The sequence below is a fragment of the Neolamprologus brichardi genome, chromosome 4, assembly GCF_056152115.1.
Source record: "Neolamprologus brichardi isolate AB-2024 chromosome 4, ASM5615211v1, whole genome shotgun sequence".
Classification (NCBI taxonomy): Eukaryota; Metazoa; Chordata; class Actinopteri; order Cichliformes; family Cichlidae; genus Neolamprologus; species Neolamprologus brichardi.
The window spans coordinates 19,049,938-19,070,516 of NC_142107.1; the positions used below are offsets into that span (position 1 = coordinate 19,049,938).

Sequence of the window (20,579 nt, forward strand, 5' to 3'; positions counted from 1 at the left end):
GCATAACTAAGGTGAGAGGTAATTGCTCGACAAAAAAGCCCTGTCTAAATATAGGCCTGCTATCACTCTTAATTATAATCTCTCATAGCCAGAGGAAAATAGCAGTTTATGTTCAGGTAGAGTATAAGATCTTCCCCGCTGCTCTGTTTGTTTCTCATTTTGTTTTCATTGTGAAATAAAACTCATGTCAAGTAAAGCAAATGCTTTTCACTTTATGTGGCTGTGCAAGGACACCATAAACTGTCCACAGGTTAAAAATTGACATTGAATTGTAAAAGGCTTTTGCTTTAATGGTCCAACACAATGTGAAAAGCACTAAATGCATAAAGATGAGTCAGTTGCTGATAGTTATCGTGTCAAAAGGCTATAGTATTATCAGTCTGGAAAAACACTAAGAGACAATTTCAGTATCTGTTTTGGAAGATAATGCTTTACTTGACTCAGTTTCAAATCAAATTCATGTACCGAATATGCATTTTGTCCTTTAATTCTTGCTAGAAAGGGTGAGTATGAAAAGGAAAAATACAGACCCTTTCAATAACAGCAGGATAGAATAAAAAAGAGATCAAATATACGAAAAAGGAGGTTTAGCAAAAATAATCTCCCTTGGGAAAAGAGCAGGTATTAAGTGGATTTATAACAAATAAAACCCAGTAACATCCCACATAAAAGTACCGTCTTAACAGTTTGACTCTATGCTTTAGTCTTGCTTGATTTCTTAACTCCCTACACTTGGATTCGAGGGTACCTCAAGCGAGCAGATCAGAACAACGACGGCAAGATGAGCTACGATGAGGTCAAACGGCTGCTGCTGATGATCAACATTGACGTGAGCGAGCAATATGCCCGCTGCTTATTCAAGGTCAGAGTCATGTGATGTTTTAGTACCTGTATGCTCATTAAACTGCAGCACTGAGTGCAAAGAAGTGAGGGAAGTACAGAGCTGTAGAGTTGTTGCTATCTGGTTAAGGAGGTATCATTTTACTCGGACACCCTGGAGTCCAAAGTCTGTGTTCAATTACCAACCCCAGCAGCAAGCCAACCACCGGCCTCACTCCACATCTTTACCCCCTCCCTCTTATCTTCCCCACAACAAATCAGGAGCCATTTATTTCTTTTTTGTGCAGGGATTACTACCTGCTATGTCCCTCACTTCACTATTATAGCAGAATTGTTAGTGTTATTCTTCTTCTCTGTGCAGCTTACAGTGCAGAGAAGCATGTTTTCAATGTAGGTGCGCACAGCTGCGTTGACTTATTATAGAGGTGCTTTTCCCACAGGGAGTTTGATGCACTCCCAAAATAAAAGCGAACAGCCTTTGATATTGTCTATTTTCTTCTCTGTGTGTTCACTTTCTTGGCTCTTTTTAACACACACCTTTTCTGTGCATCTCAGCGGTGTGACCAATCTGGCGATGGCCGCCTGGATCATACAGAAATTGAAGAGTTCTGCAGGGAGCTGCTGCGACGGCCTGAGCTAGATGCCGTGTTTAGACACTATTCAAGTAAAGGTAGTGTGCTCTCCACTGCTGAGCTGCGTGATTTCCTGGGAGACCAAGGGGAGGACGCGTCGCTGGATCATGCTCGAAGTCTTATACTCACCTATGAGCTCAATGACCGGGGTAAGTTGTAAAAGCACTCATTAAAGGACTGAAAGGAGGAACCCAAAATATTTATATATAAATACATTCTGAATGGGACATTTGATGCCGTCTCCATACAAAAGAAATAGCGATTTAGCCTATCACCATAAAATCTGAGGCACAATCCTGCTGCTGTGCAAAAAAAGCAATCCACCAGTGAGAGGTCTTTGTTTTAAGAAAGAAAAGTTGTGCTTTGTTTCGCTTTTCTTATCACTGAGTATTATAATTCAGCCATAATGACAGTGCTGATTATACTGTATGTGCACTCACTAACCATTTTATTAGGTATGCCTTCTTAGTACCTGTTTCGGCCTCCTTCTATGTAGCATTGATTCAAGAATGTTCAGGAAACAATCCTCATTTTTGGTCATGATGACATGACATTGAGTACAGTGAACTCATTGTCATGCTCAAGAAACAGTCTGACATGATCTGAGATTTGTGACATAAAGGGGCATAAAGGGATAAAAGTATTGTGTTTGAGAGAAACATATTACAGAAAAAAAGCTATTTATTTATTTTAATCTTCAGTCCCTCGTAATGGACATGGGGTCATGTTTGATTACAGAATGAATGATATTGGTTCCATTTTTGGTGGATTTCTGGAAAAAGAAGAAGGAAACAAATCTGAGCATTAAAACATAATTTTAACATGTAACCTATCAACATCACGCTTATTAAATATTCTGTACACCTAATACTCACCTCAACTGGGGTTTTTAGGTCTCATCACCCAAAGCATTAATCGTGATCAGGAATGGTATGACAAAGAGGCTCCTTGCACGAGTTCCTTAGATTGCATTATATATATCTATTAAAATATAGATTTAGTGTGCATATAACTCTACACTCTAAAAAAGCCTTGTAAACCTTGTATGTTTATAAGAGGTCTACATGAAACGGTACATTTGGAGCCTAGGTTATCTGAGTTGTGCCTGTTTGTAATTTGTTTATCTGTCTCTGGTTTGTGCACACCAACATTGTTTTTTTTTTTTCTAAAACCTGGTTATCTATTTTCAGAGGCCCACCTGTTTGGTGGTTGTGGCCAGTGTTGTCCTGTTTACATGTCTCTGGATAAAAACCAACTTCAGCTTAATTTTGGTGTCATTTAAACTGAATTGAACTGATTGTTAAATACAGGAAAAGTAAAGCTGAATGCATTTCTACCATATTATATATCATTAATGATGTAAATCAACAGGATAAAAGAAGAAATCACACTTTAAGCAACTCTAGGGTCTGATTCCCTTTCCACAATTTTGAGCTTTCTTCCTCCCTCTGTCTTCTGCTATCTAAATGATGGACATGAAAACGTGAGGTGGTAAGTTCTGCTGTCCACTGTAAAGGACACTGAATAAAAGTTTTGTTTATGAAAAGAGTAAAATTACTAAACATATCAGAGTTGATACTCTTAAACTGAGGAAACCTTTTAATTTTCTTTTAGCAGTAATGTCATAACATCTGTTTAAAAAAATCACTTAAACTGCCCTGTGGTCATAAAATATGGAAGTTACAGTTCCCGTCATTTAAAGAAGAAAGTCCAGGTGTTCTGTTTGCACTATTCCTCCAAATGTGGCATTAATAAAAATATATCCTCTTCACAGTACAGTAGGACTCATATAGATTGCATAAATGGCGCTTGGTGTAGAGGTCTTAAGACTCATGCCCTTCAAGGAGGACAAAAATTAATTGCTGGGTCTAAGGAGGACAAAAAAAATAAATAATTAAAAGAAAATAAAGTAAAATAACTAAGCAAGTACAACAGTAGCACAAGCTGAGATAAATCACTGAACTACTTGAGTTCTGCTCCAGTTATTAAGTGGTTTGGTTTTTTTATAATTAAATAACATAAACTGTTTGTAATGCCAAACTAAGTAAGGCTGATCCAGTCAATCCATCTATTTCTTTAACTGTTTAACCATTTAAGGGGGGTGGAGCCTATCCCAGCTGTCATTTGGGAAAAGGCAGACTACACCCTGGATTGGTCAGTACAACTAATTCCCTTGACAGTAATTACTGTAAACAAGAAATATTAACCACAGGTAGTTATGAGTCAACTGTATGACAGAATTTAGTTTCAAATTAAGACAAGAAATTATTCCTTAGATTGGATATATATATATTTAATAGAATATAACTTTTTATAAACCTCTTATGTTCATGAGAGGTCTCAATAAAAAAAAATAGTACATTTGCAGCCTAGGTTATCTGAGTTGTGTCGGTTTGTGATTTGTTTATATGTCTCTGGTTTGTGCACACCAACATTGTTTTTTTCTAAAACTTAGTTATCTATTTTCAGAGGCCCACCTGTTGTCCTGTTTTAATGTTGCATGCTAAAAACCAACTGCAACCTAATTTTGGTGTCATTTAAACTGAATTGAATTCAACCGATTGTTAAAGACAGGAAAAGTCAAGTTTAATGCACTTATAGCATAATATATATTATTAATTATGTAAATCAACAGCATAAAAGAAGAAATAATACTTCTGGCAACTCTAGGTCTGATTCCCTTTCCACAGTTTTGAGCTTTCTTCCTCATGCTGCCCTCTGCTTCCTAAATGATACACATAGGCTGATATGTTATGCCATTTCATGTCTTCCATGTATCCCTGCTTTCTTTTATCTTGTTTAAAGCCCTTCATTATCCTGTTAAATCCACTTAAAGATTACAAATTGATGGAAATAAAATACCATTTATTGCAGCTCAGAAGAACTTGCTCATGACACAAAATGGTTTCACCATGTACATGCTGTCTCTGGAGAATGATGTCTTCAACCCTAACCATGCCAGAGTTTACCAGGACATGACCCACCCCCTGGCCCATTACTTCATCTCCTCGTCACACAACACTTACCTTACCAAGGACCAAGTCACCGGTGCGAGCAGCACTGAGCCGTACATGAGGTATTGTGACAGAGAAGAATGCAACATTGGCCCTCAGTCAGTCTAGTGAGATATGTGCCCGAGGTTTCAAATGAATAAATCTGTCACTGTCAGGGCTCTAATTCAGGGCTGCCGCTGTGTGGAGCTAGACTGCTGGGATGGAGATAAAGGTGAACCTATCATCTACCACGGGCACACACTCACCTCCAAAGTGCCCTTTAAGGAAGTCATTGAAACCATCGGTCAGTATGCCTTCAAGGTAAGACATTTTGTAGCTTTCACTCATGGAAATATGCAGTTATGCGTTGTGCTTACAGCTGTGCCAACCCACTGCACTTCTTTTGGTTATACACCTGACTCTGAGGCAATCCTGTGGTATTTTGTATAGTATTATAGTCTTGGGCTTTGCATTGCTATAATGTGATCTAATTGCATTTTAATGGCTTAGCCTGTGTTTCTCCCTGCAGACATCCCCATACCCTCTAATCCTGTCCTTGGAGAATCACTGTTCTGTGGAGCAGCAGGCTGTCATGGACAAACACCTCCGTAGTATCCTGGGCAAAAAACTGCTCCCCAAGCCTCTCAGTGACCAGCCACTGAGAGACCTGCCTTCTCCCGAAGTACAACAACCACACGCACAGAAGCACAGCTGGACCCATTTGCTTTTCTAATAAAGTAATTTATTCCAATGGCATTCCTTGCAGGAGCTTAAGGGGCGTATTTTGGTAAAAGGAAAGAAACACACTCCTCACCTGGGTGAGCTGTCGAAGAACAGCAGCTGCACCAGTTTCTCTTCGAGCTCTGAAGACGAACTAGCCAGCAGCATTAAGAGCACACCCATGAAGGATCCTGCAATGGTCAGTTCAAGAAAGGCTCGTTATTGAGTCGTGGAAGCTGTTAACACAAACACTTTAGTTAATTGACCAATTTTTTTCCTTGCATTGCCTTTTCCAGGTCCGTTCGAAACTGTGCCCCGAGCTATCCGACCTGGTGGTTTACTGCAAGAGTGTCCCCTTCCGTGGGTTTGGAAATGTGTCTGAAAAACCGCCAAATGAAATGTCTTCTTTCTCTGAAAACGATGCCCTCAAGCACATCAAAGAGTCTGGTACAATAGTGGAGATAATTGCATCTTGACATCAGATAGAGAAATTCAAAAAGTTTGCCAGCATCGTGTCTTTTGTGCAGCTGGTTCTACAGAAAATATCATTAGCCCTCAACGTATCATGGCTTGTGGTTTTCTGTCTTTTCATTTACAGGGAAGCTTTTTGTAAGACACAACAGCAGGCAGCTGAGCCGGATCTACCCTTGTGGCCAGCGCCTTCAATCATCCAACTATGATCCTCAGGAAATGTGGAACTGTGGATGCCAGCTGGGTTGGTACTCCACACTGAAAGCTACGCTGCTGTTCAGATGGAATCAAAAAAAATGTTTTTTTAAAAACCCAGAGACGTGTTTTATTTCTGTAAACTTACTGTCATGTCACATGTAACCTGCTGACATCTCTGATTCCGTTAATTTAATCCCGTGTCCCTCCACTTTCCTCTTTCTGCCGTTAAGTGGCTCTAAACTTCCAGACGGCTGGGGAGCAAATGGACCTGAACCAGGGCCGCTTCCTCGCAAATGGTCGCTGTGGATACATCCTCAAACCCAGCTTCCTTTGCAGTCCCACATCCAACTTTAACCCAGAAAACACGGGAGGAGGCCCCGGTCATACCCCAACTCAGCTGACTATACGAGTGAGTAACTGTTACTAAGGCTCACATTTACAGGGGGAAAGGAACATTTTAGATAGATAGATAGATACACAAAAATCCAAAGAATTTAAATTCATCATGAATATTTTTTTTAAAGCATATAGATTTTAATAACCACAATATATGTGATGACGTTTTTCCAAAGTTTCGTTCAGATGTGCCTACCTGTTAAGGAGGAGATAGACGTTATAGTAAGATTTCTGTACCGCTGTTCTAAACTTAACACAAAAAGTAAGGAAATTAGTGTTTGGTTGACTATTTCTTTGTGGTAACAATACTTCTTGGTAATAAATCTTATATACCACTGGAAGGATACCACATTTGTAAGGAGAATGCATTTGTGGGTTGAGCAGTAGTGTTGAGAATGTGGGTTGCACTCATGAAAAACTTGCCAAATCTTCTCTGCCAACGCCAAACAGCTTATTCTGTTAATAACTCTTGTTTGGTGTCATTTGTTGGATTGGATAATTGAATTCTGAAGAAACAAGACATATTGGTAGTTTAACAGCAGTAAATGCTGGTTGAAAAATGTCATCCCATCCCACAGCAGTGTGCGACCAAGCTGGTCACCAACATGAGGAGTTATAGACAAATAAAGAGACTTTCCAACGTTATAGGATTTATTGCTAAGAAGTATTGTTAGAAGAAAATAGGAAGTTTCCTTCCTTTTTGTGGCAAGTTTATTTTTCATAGTGTCCTTTAGTTCTTGTTATTACTGTCCATACTTCAATTTTTTTCATAGAGGAGATGCCATCCTCTGTTGTTCCTCTGGAAGAGTTCCCTTATGTCTAAACTAGAGTCTAAACATAGAGCTATTGTGTGCTATCCAGATTGTCGGATTTTGCAAAAACCTTGCCTCCAATAGACTTTTTTATACATTTCTAATGATAATTTCATGCACACAATGATGAATTATGTTTTGCTTTTTCAGATAATATCTGCACAACAGCTGCCAAAAATCAACACAGAGAAGGCGAGCTCCATTGTGGACCCACTAGTGTGGGTGGAAATTCATGGGGTGGCTATTGATAAAGCAAAACAAAAAACCCACCGCATTGACAACAATGGTAATATTTATTTTTTTGTTTTTTTATCCACAACAATAAAATTTTAAAAATACATTTTCATATGTTTTTTTTTTTTGCAGAGTGATAATATCTTTGTTATCTATGTATATTTAAATTAAATGCAGGCATTTCTGTAAATCAGTGTTACTTTTATAATGCAGTGACAGGAGACAAGAGATGATGTCAGAAAGCTTCTTTATTCAAATCTTGGAATATATACTTGTGTAGGAGTCTTTTCAATCCAATGCCATGATTAGTTTGTTTGAAAGGTTTAATGCACCAGATGGTGTATTTACAGCTCTTGTGCGCCCTCTGCAGGTTTCAACCCTCGCTGGGACTGTACTCTGAGCTTCCAGCTGCAGGTCCCTGAGCTGGCCCTGGTGCGGTTTGTAGTGGAGGACCACGATCATGCTGCCAAAAATGACTTTGTGGGGCAGTTCACTTTACCTTTTACAAGCTTTCGCATAGGTGCTTATTAAGATTTAGTCTACAAGTCAGTCGTCTACCAGTTCTTCACTCTCGGATGTTCTTTTTAATATGTGTCATACTCTTTTGTTTTTTTTGTTTCTTCTTCCCACCCAGGTTATCGACATATTCACTTACTGAAGGCAGATGGTTCTAGCCTTTCTCCTGCTACACTCTTTATCCATGTCAAAGTGACTCGCAGAGGTGTTCCTGTCAAAACTATGGCTGAGCGTATTGCCGCTGCCAAAGGCAAAGCGTGACACACATCTGAACAAGACAATCAGATATCTGGACAATGAAGGACCTTGGAAGGAGGAGCTCCGAGTGTAAACAGACAGAGACAGAATGCTGCCGTTGTCTTACAGTTCAGACCCCAAGTGGTCCAGTTTGCACAAAACCACTTCCCAGTGCTTGAAGAAAGGTGTCTGTCAGAGATGGACACATGCCCTCTGGTGACTGTAATTCATAACAAAAAAAAATGCAGAAAAGGGGACTGTTAGAGAGAATGAAGATCATTTATTTTATGTCATCGTTTTATTTTTTAACATGTTTTTTTTAACTTGAAGAATAATGATCGCTTAAGTAAAATAGCACTTCTTAAATTGATGCTATAACAGAATTGCAATGAGATGTAAACCAAGTGTAACTAACTGTGTTTGACAATATACATAAACATCAGTGTTTTAGATGTTATTATTGGCACCATTAACTGTAATACAGATTTAATTTTGTGTTAGTGAGTGCCCCAGGGCGCCATGGCCCATGCTGCCCAGGTACAAGTACTTGATACTCCAGATATCTGGGCACATTTTTAAATTCTGTCTGGAAGACAAATTCTAACATATTCTCACATCTTCCAGCAGAACATGACAGGCTTAACTTGCAAAGATAAGCTTTTTTCTTAAATGTGTTGTATTTTATCTTAGCATCATTTCACATATGTTCAAATGTGCTTTTTTAAAATCATATTTGACTTTTAACGATACAGTATTTCCATATAAGCTTCTTTCATTTTGTCAACTCTTGTCTTCGTATTCAGATCTAGAAAAAAATGCTGTTAAAAACTAATTGCATCAATCTAATACAACCACTAATTACTCCAGGCTACAGTGAATCTTTTAATACTCTTATAAGGAGGTTCACTGATAATAAAATAGTCCAGCGATGAAAAGTAATTACTGTAATTACAGTTTTAATGGTCACGCTGGTTTTTGAGAAGAATGTAATATGTATTTAATAGTGGGTGAAGTAAAACTTTGCTCTCTTAATGTTTAATATAGACGCTGTGGGATGCGTTTGAGTGGTTATGTTTGCAAGAAAAATGTTTTTATAAAGCACTTCTAACAATTTTTTTCACATGCTGTCAAAAAAAGTGTCTGTTTTAGTTTCAAAAGTCCACAGTGTTGTGTGTGGACACCTGATACTTTAATAAATGCATAACCAGAAGGTTCTAATCTGTGAATTTTTGTCTGACTTTTCTGTGGTACTCAAAAGCTGTCAGCCTAAAACATGATAAATCTTTACATTCCAACATTAGAACTATCAATGGATATGTCCCTGCCTGATTAGGCCAAAATAAAGACAAAAAAAAAAATGAAAACTCTTAGCAATATTTATGACATTTCACATTACACAGCATGGCAGCAGTTTCTCCAACAACTGGACTTCTTTTGTTTCCGAGCATCTCCATGAATTATGAGTTAATCCACCCACTGAATATTTTGTGGTAAACTTAATTAAATACAAACACACACACAGTGGGTTGTGAATGTCAGTCAGCAACACCACAATGACAGAAAAATGAGGAGGTCAGTATTAGTAGTTTTCCCCCTTCAAGAAATATGTTGCTAAAAAGTCTAAAGTTAACGCTAAAATCATCACAGACATGTTTTTAACATCAGCAGAAATGGTTCAAAAACACACCTCAAATAAATTATAGTCCCTGTTGATATTTAGGTCAAAATGTTGCATTGCTAACAAAAAGTAATCACACACGGCTCTCTGAAATAATCATTAGCAAATATAATCATGTTATCGTCTCATATGACTGCCACGATTTCTTATACTGTGTATGTTGCAACTCTGTGGGTACTATGTCCAAGTGTTGTTGCCGTAGCTGTAGCTCCATTGCTGTAGTAATTATTGTTAAACACCGTGTCACTACTTTTAATGTATTCATGCAAAACGTCAATAGAAGAATATCCTGTTAGCTTACTTTATGCAAAAACTGGGTTCTTTAATGCTCCTATCAGCGTTTATTTATTATGAAAATAAATAAGATGTGGGCCTAAAATGTTTTGGCTGCTTTGGAGGCGCTAATCAATACGCAGACTAGGTAAAAGAACAGCTAATGTACATTTTTACCTAACTGTTAGTGCCTTTTAACTGACTTTCAAATACGAAATATCAACGCCACAATGCTTAATCTGCTCAGTTGGTCTCATTAAATAATCCACCTAAATCTGAGCATGACTTTGCCTTCTTACTCACCCTGCTGTAATATTAACTTATTAGGCCTCAGATTATCTTGCAAGATTCACCATCTTACACGTGTTTCCACTCAAGTGATTTCATTTGCCTTTGGGTTGTATGGGCGCCACATGGCTGTTTGTCTTTAGAGGGAAAAATATATTAAATACACAAAAAATCTATTTTTGCTGGGGCTGTGAGAACTTAAAAAGGGACGCTTTAAAACGACAAACCGTACCCGCTCCATTACGAGCCTTCTGTTTATCGTAAATATTTGGAAATGATCGGGTAAAAAAACACGGCCATGGCTACGCCTCCGCTGCACGTTTCAGCCAATAGCGTCGGGACTCTTTTAAAGGTGTCAAGGGGCACGCGGTGGAGTCTCACTTCCTGGTTGAAGATGGCGGATGAGAATGAGACAGCACCGATGCCGGAGAAAGAAGATGTAGAGGATCACGCACACTGCAGCGACTGTGAAAATGAAGAGCACCACTTTGACGATGGGTAAGGAGGCAGGCTTACTCGGTCGGTGGCGTAAAATACGTCACGGCTCTGGAGATTTTAACAAAATTAACTTAAACTAAACCTCGGTGAGCAGTCGGGATAGACGGCCATCCTTCGACGTTGTCCAGCCCATTTTCTTTCATCCTATTGGTTAGTAGCAACGTTCGCTTGCTTGTTCTTTCATCCGATTGGCTGAGAAGGATGTCTTTTCCAAATATAGGCTGGACTTACTGTTTTCCTAAGTATATGGTTAGAAAGGAGAAAGCAAAGTGCGTTTAGAAGCCAATTTTACACCAAGACGCATGTTTCTGTTACTCATAAAACTTGGAGAAAAAAATAAACTTTTAATTAAATTGATAGTTTCCGGTGTTCTTCGCATGCCGTTGCTGTGTTGACGGTAAAGGATGCAAATCACGTTTACGCCAGCTGACATGTAGCGTATTAGCTTGCATGCTAGCGTACCTGGCATTGTCTGTGTGTGTGGATTCGGTGCAAGATCAAAAGTGAAACAAGCACAAACGTGCATGCAAAAAGCACTCAGCTTAAACATAATATACCTGGGTCCCGGTGTTGTGAAGTGAGGGCTTTGAATTCCCTCTTTAGCCACAGAATTGTTAACGATCTTAAAGCAGCCTAGCTCGGTTGCTCTTACTCAGTACAAGCTTTGATAGAAACCCTGTTTTTTTTCTTATTGTATTTTTTTTTTTTTAAAGAGAGAAGTGGTGTCACATATGAAACGGCATGTCCGCAAAGCAGCTGACCTTTGTTTTTAGTAGAACAAGTGGAATAAGAATGCGTCTCTGCAAGGTAGTTTTTGCAAACATCTGATCACTAACTGGAGGAAATCTGACCACACAGCCACGCGTTTCCGTTTTTAGAGACACAAAGAAGCGAATAAAGATAAAAACTGAGAAAAGAATAAACCTAATGTTGCAGAATTCTACCTCAAACCCACGTTGCTGTATGGCTAAAGTAGGGTGACCATATTTTGATTTCCAAAAAAGAGGACACTTGGCTCAGTCATGAAGAACTTGCTTAAAGAAACGTATTTAAAAGATGCCTTCTCTGTGCAGTTAATGGATTGTGAATTGTAAACTATGTCATATAGGCTTTTACAAGTCAACAAGTGCAAAAAAACCTTAAAACCCCCTGAATTAAATAATGGTACAGAAATAATGCCTCATCTGCATAAGGAAAAATTACCAGTACTGGGTCGGTACGAGTGAAATTTCTTTTGCAGTTCGTCTGAAAAGATGCACTTGCGCTTTGGGATCTTTTAAACAGTTTCTGTACGCTGTCAGTCCCGTCTGTGAGCACAGAACAACCCACAAAGCAGCAGTTTGGGGATGATGTCACACACATGGGTCCTCTGTTGGAATATAGGAAAACCCGGCCTTTTTTATCAATCTCGAAAATCGCCCCGGACAGAACGTGAAAAGTGGACATGTCCGGGGAAAAGAGGTCGGTTGGTCACCCTAGCTAAAGTGAAACACATTCCCCTGCAGGTCTTTGAACCTTCCTGCACTCAGAAACAATTGTTTGGCCCCTTAACTGCTCTACCCTGTTGAAATGGAAAGTGGGAGAACAAACCATTGAATGTTTTGTTGTCCATTGTTCCAGTCACTTGCTGGGCACATACAGTACATAAACACACACGCACAGATACTCTTCTTCTAGATGTCATCTGATTCACCATCTGTGCTGGTGTTTTAAATACAGGCCGCGTACTGGCCTGTATTTCTCCCCTCTTGGACACTAATGAGATTATCCTGTGTAAGTATGTTGCCAGAAGATGAAGTAGCTGGCTGGAGATATGTGGCTTTTCTGGTTGGAGCAGATCAGAAGAGAGGGTTATTCTGAAAATCTGCACTCACTTCTAAACATCCCGCAAACAACTTGGGATTTTCTGTATGTTTTAGCTGAAGGACTGGTTTTATTGTCTTTAGCTGCCCTAGAGCTACACCTCTTGTTGTTGTTAGTTTAAACACACAGCTACTCCTCGGCTAACAAGGCTTTGCATCAGCAATGAAATGTAAATTGTGTTGGAAGTGTCGGTGGTTTAATAAGCTTGGCTGTTGTTTAAAAGCAGATTGCAGAAAATAAATTTCCACCATGATTTTCTTTTCTTCTGAGATCAGTCTTAAAAAGGATGCCATCTATTTCTGTCCTGTTCCAGTGAGAGGGGTCTTGGGGACGACACTGGCGCCAAGAAGAAGAAAAGGAAGCAAAAAAAGAAGAAGAAATCTGGTGCCACAGAAGCAGCTCAGGACCCCCTTGCCAAGGCATGAATTTATGCATTTCTGTCTTAATGGGTTATAAACTTAAACTAAAAGGAAAGGAGAAACAGTCCAGTTAAGGTGTAAACTACTAAAATCACAGTTTAGATACAGAATGGTTAGAGACTGTTTAGATAGGATCGACTTCTGTTTGTTGTCTTGTTTGATGTATATTTGTGTTTACTTCCCAAACAGGTGAATTCGTTGCCAGCTGATAAGCTACAGGAGATCCAAAAGGCCATTGAACTGTTCTCTGTTGGCCAAGGTCCAGCCAAAACCATGGAGGAGGCCACTCGGAGGAGTTACCAGTTCTGGGACACACAGCCTGTGCCCAAACTAGGTATGGATACAGATGGCGTAGTTCTGTATTTCATGCCAATATGTAGCTTATAGGTCAAATCTTTAGGGATTGATAAAAGAATGTTTTTGTTGTTGTTGTTGTTTTCGGGGTTTTTCTGCATGTGGACAAAAGTGGGCTTACACAGATGGTCAGTTAACACAGAGTGAACAGAAGGGAAAAAAGGCTTGTGCTTATGACTCAAGTATGCAAAAGCTCAGTACAACAGCATTATTTTGCAATCTGTTGGTGGAAAGGAATTGATGATTATGCATGGTTATGAGGAAGCTGCACATCTATTTCTCCCATTTCAATATACTGCAGATGTGCTCTTTTTGTTTGCAATCTGGTGAATCGGGAGGCCATTTGAGTACACTCACCTCATTTCATGTTCAAGTATCCAGTTTGAGATTACTTGACCTTTATTATATGACATTGTAGCCTACTGGAAACAGCCATCAGAAGATGGGTACACTATGGTCATAAAGGGAATCACATTGTCAGCAACAGTACTCAGGTAGGCTGTGGTGTTTAAATGTTGTTTTATTCTGAGGGGCCCAATGTGACCAAGGAAGCTTCCCCACACTATTGCTTCACTGCCAGTGTCCTGAGCTGTTGGCAACATAAATCTATGCCAAACTCTGACCCTACCATCCGAATGTCACAGCAGAAATTAGGACTCATCAAACCAGGCAGTATTTTTCCTGTCTTCTGTTCTACAGTTTTGGTAAGCTGAATTTTAGTCACAGTCTCCTGTTTGTAGCTGACAGGAGTGGCACCTACTGTAGTCTGCTTGAAGGTTTGACTGTTGTGCGTTTAGAAATGCTCTGCTGCATAGTTTTGTTGTAACAAGTAGTTAATTGAGGTCCTGGTGCTTTTCTATCAGCTCAAAGGAGTCTGGCTCTATGCTCCTTTGACATCATCAAAGCGTTTTCTCCCAAATAACTCACTGGATAAGTCCTGGAGATGGTTGTGGGGATAATCAGTAGTAGATCAGCAGTTTCTGAAATATTCAGACCAATCCATCCAGCACCAACAACCATGCTACAGTCATAGTCACCTAAATTGCCTTTCCTCCCCATTTTGATGCTTGGTTTGAAATTCAGCAGGACATCTTATCAGTGTCTACCTGCCTACATGCAGAGAGTTGCTGTCAGGTAAAGGGCTGATGAGAGATTTGCATAAATGTTGTGGATGTGTACCTAATGAGGTGGCCAGTGGATATGTGCCATTGCTTTCTGGTCTTCTAAGAGTGACGGTCTAAAAGAGTGTATATGTGTAATTTGCAGGTTTTTGTGCTTTGTCAGACTTCTGTTTACTTTTCCTTCAGGGGAGACGGTGACATCACACGGCTCCATTGAACCTGACAAAGACAACATTCGAGAAGAGCCCTACAGCCTCCCGCAGGGCTTCAGCTGGGACACCCTCGACCTGGGGAACCCCGCTGTGGTAAGAAAGCATATAAACACAAACACTCACAGCAAGCACGCACAGGAGGAATTCGTCTTTCAGTAACAAAGTCCTGGACTCGTGGTGCTTTGCACTACATTTTGTTAAGAAACTAGTGTATTTTTTAATTCCAATTTTTTTTTAATTCCAAGTTTGTCCTCTCAGTAATTATGTGACTGTTTATGCTGAAGTGCTTGTTGTTTGGTCAGAGTGTAGTAGCAGTCCAATTAGAAACTTTGTCCTTTTGTCAAATGCTCATTGTAGAAATGTGGTTTTGTTTTTTAATTTGGTGCTCTTGACTTTTTAAGATGACTCTGTCTCTTATTCTTTTCTTCTCTCTACAACCAGCTCAAGGAGCTTTACACCCTTCTCAACGAGAACTATGTTGAAGATGATGATAACATGTTCCGATTTGACTATTCTCCTGAGTTCCTGCTCTGGTAATTTCTTATATTTAAATATTGTTCAAATATTAATACAAGTGCACAGAAATGTGTGGCATTTTTGACTGACCATGTCCTCCTCAGGGCCCTGCGACCTCCTGGCTGGTTGCCTCAGTGGCACTGTGGAGTGAGGGTTAACTCCAACCAGAAGCTGGTTGGCTTTATCAGTGCCATTCCTGCCACCATCCACATCTATGACATGTAAGTAAACAGAATGGGCCTATACTAATACTGGCCTATGACTAGTATTTCTAATAGATTATATTCAGTGTGTTATTCAAATAAATAAATGTCTCATGATTGTTTTTTTTCTGCTTTAGAGAGAAGAAAATGGTTGAGATTAATTTCCTCTGCGTCCACAAGAAGCTTCGCTCCAAACGAGTCGCTCCAGTTCTGATCAGAGAGATCACCAGACGGGTCAACCTGCAGGGAATCTTTCAGGCAGTGTATACTGCTGGAGTGGTACTACCCAAACCTGTGGGCACATGCAGGTGGGTGTGACAGGGATATTTTCTAACCCCAAGCCCTAGGGTTAGATTTAATTCACTGCATCAATTGGTACTTAATGACGTTTCCTTCGTGCAGGTACTGGCATCGCTCTTTGAACCCTCGAAAACTAATTGAAGTGAAGTTTTCCCATCTGAGCAGGAACATGACTATGCAGCGGACCATGAAGTTGTACCGCTTGCCAGAGGTTGTTGGCGATTAACACTTAAATTTTCAGTCACTTTAGAAATCACCTCTTTCTTCCAGCATGTCTTTTAATGTATTCGTCCTTGTCATCTCTCTTTCAGGCCCCAAAGACTTCTGGTCTGCGGCCAATGACCAAGAAGGACGTGCCCGTGGTGCATCGCCTCCTCCGTGAATATCTGAGCCAGTTCAACCTGGTGCCAGTCATGAATCCGGAAGAGGTGGAACACTGGTTGCTGCCCCAAGAGAATATTATTGACACTTACGTGGTGGAGGTAAAGAATCCAGAAAAAATCTTTGAGGGAAAAAAAACCCCTTTAAAATTCTCTCCAAGTAACTAAGGGATACTTTGTTGTCATTACAGAATGATGGCAAAGTGACAGACTTCCTGAGTTTCTACACTCTTCCCTCTACCATTATGAATCATCCTGTGCACCGCAGTCTAAAAGCAGCATACTCCTTCTACAATGTGCACACCACCACCCCCCTGCTCGACCTGATGTCCGATGCCCTCATCTTGGCCAAATCGGTGCATGTTCAATCTTTAAAAACATGTTCTCTGAAATGTTTACTTGCAAAAACCTAATAATTTTTCCTGTTTCTTTACTCAGAAAGGGTTTGATGTCTTTAATGCACTGGATCTAATGGAAAACAAGACTTTCTTGGAAAAGCTTAAGTTTGGCATCGGGGATGGGAATCTACAGTATTACCTGTACAATTGGAAGTGTCCCAGCATGGGGCCGGAAAAGGTGCGTTTCTGAAATAACTTGTTTCTTTTAAAAGATTTCATTTTGGGCTTTTTGCCTTTTTAGTGACCGGTTTGCAGTGAAGAGTAGACAGGAAATGGGGGATGGAGTGCAGGAGAAGATAAGTGCTGCAGGTTGGCAAATGTGGGCTGCTGCATTCCTGTCATATGGGCACCTGCTGTAGCGCATATATGAAACTATCTTAAGGGAGTTTTAATGTTTCAGGTGAATTTACTAAAAGATATAATTGTCTGCAATAATTTTGGGTATAAATTGTTCTTGTATCATTGTGTGCTGCTCACATAAGTATTTGCTTTTTATGGTTGTTCATGCAAGAGACTGTTTAACCAGTTTTGTTTGTGGCATCATTTATTTTATTTTTTTAAAGGCTAATTGTTCATGTCTTTGTCATGCATCTAGCTTTTCTGTTACATTTTCATCCTTTTTGCCAGTCTCATGCAGTACTACTACAGATGCCTTACATGTGCCATAGTGACTCCTGCACAAACCCAAGCTACATTTGTGACTGTTTTGGTAACGGCTCCGTTGCTTCTTTTCCAGGTGGGATTGGTTTTGCAGTGACATCCCTTCTAATGCAGAAAGCAAGTGGCACCATCAGGTGAGGAGGTGGCATAATCGCACTGGCCACCTGACAGATGAACTGATGACCTCCTACTTTAAGAATGGAAACCCACCGCCCATTTTTACTTTTTGACCTTTTGAACTTTGACCTGCACTACCGCTGCCAGGCAGGGAGGCAGGGGGGAGTCTTCAGCTCTTCCCTCCTCCCTCGATCACATGGACCTTAAGCCATTGTAGTTACCATCCCAAACAACTGTACATCTGAAAGCTGTCTTGATTGTACCATACACACACTCACAAGAACAGTTTGCACAGGTTACTGGATACCAAACGCTCATTGTTGGCGACAAAGCATACCGTATGTGTAAATAATGTCAAACATAACTGCGAATTACACCCTAACGCATACAGACTAGAGCCTACTGTTTGTTGGAAGTGCTTTTTGCAACTACAATAATTCTGTCATCCTTAAGTTTTAGAGATAAAAATCAAAAGGATCAAAATTATTTTAAAGAGAAAACGGCTGAAAAGGTGAGATAATAAATACCAAAAGTGTACACAAGAATAAGGGCTTCTGTTTTAGAGTTTCCTTGTCGACCGTTTTTTGTCGTTTGTATTTTGCTCATCAGAGTCGGTTCTGGCAGTAATGGAGGCATTTGAGCAAAGCTTGAAGATGAATTCCAGAGAAGGCATTTATTTTCTGGAGTTTCTTGTCAGTAACTTTCTTCGCCACAGCTTGCTGCACTAACTAGAACCCTGTTACACAGACTGATTAACAGTTCAGACAAAAAAGTCAATCATTTTCTGAGGTTAGACTGCAATGGAGCGGTTTAAGGCATTCTGATCAACATTTATAAGCAGGGATACAATTTATAAGGACACCTTAAGTTCACAGGGCTCCAGTTGCAAAATCCACCTTAAGAAATCTTTCGATCTGGCTCTCACTGTATACAAGTCTTAAGGTCAAGGGTTTTTTAAGCTCAGTATGCAGATTTTGCTTGAGGGAACCACACAGGATGTCTTAAAGAGTCAAAAACTTAATGTATATATGTTGCAAACTGTAATAGACCATAAACAGTTGGAGACAAGTTTACATATTTGATGAGCTGACATCACTGATAAGGTACTTTTCCCTGCTACAAGTCCACAGTATTATTAACAATCATAAAGTTTTGCACCTCACACATCATATTTAGCTTACACTGACCATGCCATCAGGTAGAGTAGGTGGGTGTTGGAACTGGACCTGTGAACAGCAGTCTGGACTTGCAAGACCTGCAGCGTGGATGGATGATAACTGGGGAAATGCCCCAGTTAAAATATTTTGTAAAATGTTGGTTCTATTTGCAAACGGATGTAAAAAAGAAAATGAATAAAAAAATGAATGGTGCAGGAAATGCATGAAAATATGTAGATTTTTCTTTTAGGGTTGGAAGGGTGTAGAGCAGGGGTTGGCAACCCTGCGAAGGGTTAAGTGATGGCACGACCATAGCTGGACTGGCCGTAGGGCATACCAGTGGCCCGATGATTTATTTTATTTTTATTTTATTTTTTTGTAACGGTACAAACAATGAAAGGTGGTGGATTGGCCAGATGCTGGTCGGTGTGTTTAAAAAAACAAAACAAAAAAAAAACACCCAAAAAAACAAACAAACCCAACAACAACAAAAAAACCCTAACTCAGTTGTTTGGTGGTGGCTATGGCGGAGCCTCCACAGATTCAGTAACAATAATAAGTGTTGGATGCCAGCAGGTGGATGAGAGAAAGGGGAGGCAAGAGGAGAGACCCGAGGCTGCCGCTGGTCCGAGTGTCAGGTGAACTGAACTTCAGGTAAGAAGTTATGACCTGCAGTCTATCTGGGTCAGATATAAACCAAGTTTAGGTGCAGTTTATTTTCGTTGTGCTGACTTTTTACAGTCAGTTACAATAACTCGTACTGTGTACTAGCTAGCATGATGGAGTGTCTATACAGCTGGGTGAGTGCTATGATGTTACTGATAGTGAACTTTATTTAATTCATAAGGTTAGTTAGTAGAGGGTTGAATATTAACAAACATGCCATATTGGCCCAGTTTATTTCTCTTATCATTGTTGTGAGGAGACCATAAATAGCATTTGTATTTTCTGTTGTACAGTTCATTTGCTGTTATGGAATTCTTGTTATGGATAAAAAGTGTATTTTTTTTTTTTTGTTTGTTTCAAAACAGCTGATAACTATTTGCTGATAGCTGCCAACATCTGCGAACAAATATAATTCTATAAAGTGGTTCTATATATTGTGTAACTGTTCATATAGAGCGTTATTAAATTTATTGCTAATGCAATCATATGGCACACTGACTTCTGAGGAAATTTTAAATGGCACTCGTCATCAGAAAGGTTGCCTACCCCTGGTGTTACTGTGAGGTTTTGGTAAAGTCTGATTAAATGGATGTTAAATATAGCTGTACTCAGTGTTGGGAAGGTTACTTTTAAAATGTATTCCATTACAGAATACAGAATACATGCCCCAAAATGTATTCTGTAATGTATTCCGTTACGTTACTCAATGAGAGTAACGTATTCTGAATACTTTGGATTACTTTGGCATTATCATGCTGTTTACAACTACATGAATGTACTATTGCTGTGATTTATTACTGTTACTGAAGGTCCGCGGCTCCGAACCGTAGTAAAGGGACCTCTGGCTAATACGGTGGGTTCTGTGTCGGGCTCATAGCCGAAAACTGGCTTTACTTTGTTGTCTGGGTCAACTTTGCTAGCGAGAGACAGAGAGAGGCGTTGAAAGGCTGCTCCAACGGAACTTATTGTTTTTGGAGGAAAACACGAACACGGTGTACAGTCGAGTCTTAATAGCTTACTTACAACTGGGCTCGTCAGGTTCTCTTCTTGGCTGCAGTGGTTATTATTATATTTACATGCTTCCAGCTCCCGTTTTTGCTCGATGACAGCTTGTACTTTTCCTTTTTCTCCCTCCCTCGCTCACAGACACATAACGGGTATGGCAGTCCATTCTCCCTGCAGCACGGACTACACTGCCTATGATGCTACATTCTTTAGAGCTATACCGGTAGCATTCTGCCTATTAGCTTAGCACAACAACAACAAAAAGGCCTCTCTCACCCAGGAAACACGCAGAGAGAGAGCGGCACCCTGTAACCATGGCAACCATAACGCTGCCACCTGGAACAACAGAACGTAGCTGTCAAACAAAACCCAAACAGGCCTGACCCGCCACAATATGAAACAGGGAAGTACCTCCGTGTAAT

At 40.0% G+C, this 20,579-nt stretch overlaps 2 protein-coding genes across 2 annotated transcripts in view; both read left to right on the forward strand.

The window, feature by feature from the left end:
* plcd3a (phospholipase C, delta 3a) overlaps positions 1 to 9,275 on the forward strand; it is a 30,766-nt gene extending 21,491 nt beyond the window's left edge. Inside the window, exons 4-15 of the mRNA XM_006798309.3 lie at positions 733 to 862; positions 1,396 to 1,621; positions 4,347 to 4,548; positions 4,642 to 4,786; positions 4,995 to 5,147; positions 5,232 to 5,384; positions 5,482 to 5,632; positions 5,784 to 5,900; positions 6,085 to 6,263; positions 7,213 to 7,348; positions 7,667 to 7,816; positions 7,931 to 9,275. Of these exons, the coding sequence (XP_006798372.2) occupies positions 733 to 862; positions 1,396 to 1,621; positions 4,347 to 4,548; positions 4,642 to 4,786; positions 4,995 to 5,147; positions 5,232 to 5,384; positions 5,482 to 5,632; positions 5,784 to 5,900; positions 6,085 to 6,263; positions 7,213 to 7,348; positions 7,667 to 7,816; positions 7,931 to 8,073 (1,885 nt within the window). The 3' untranslated portion in view covers positions 8,074 to 9,275. The remainder of the gene's footprint in view (positions 1 to 732; positions 863 to 1,395; positions 1,622 to 4,346; positions 4,549 to 4,641; positions 4,787 to 4,994; positions 5,148 to 5,231; positions 5,385 to 5,481; positions 5,633 to 5,783; positions 5,901 to 6,084; positions 6,264 to 7,212; positions 7,349 to 7,666; positions 7,817 to 7,930) is intronic.
* Positions 9,276 to 10,586: 1,311 nt separating this feature from the next.
* nmt1a (N-myristoyltransferase 1a) lies at positions 10,587 to 18,716 on the forward strand. Its single transcript, XM_006798310.3, has 12 exons — positions 10,587 to 10,786; positions 12,963 to 13,068; positions 13,258 to 13,402; positions 14,730 to 14,848; positions 15,197 to 15,288; positions 15,376 to 15,492; positions 15,612 to 15,782; positions 15,877 to 15,985; positions 16,086 to 16,256; positions 16,346 to 16,510; positions 16,593 to 16,730; positions 17,289 to 18,716. The coding sequence occupies exons 1-12, from the start codon at positions 10,587 to 10,589 to the stop codon at positions 17,307 to 17,309; spliced, it is 1,554 nt and encodes a 517-aa protein (XP_006798373.3). The 3' UTR covers positions 17,310 to 18,716.
* Positions 18,717 to 20,579: the final 1,863 nt, after the last annotated feature.

Bases quoted from the DNA above. Each gene is read 5' to 3' on its own strand.
- nmt1a (XM_006798310.3), top strand. From the start codon at position 10,587: ATGGCTACGCCTCCGCTGCACGTTTCAGCCAATAGCGTCGGGACTCTT. The intron at 10,787-12,962 runs GTAAGGAGGCAG...GTCCTGTTCCAG, and splicing joins GAGCACCACTTTGACGATGG to TGAGAGGGGTCTTGGGGACG. The intron at 15,783-15,876 runs GTGGGTGTGACA...TCCTTCGTGCAG, and splicing joins AAACCTGTGGGCACATGCAG to GTACTGGCATCGCTCTTTGA.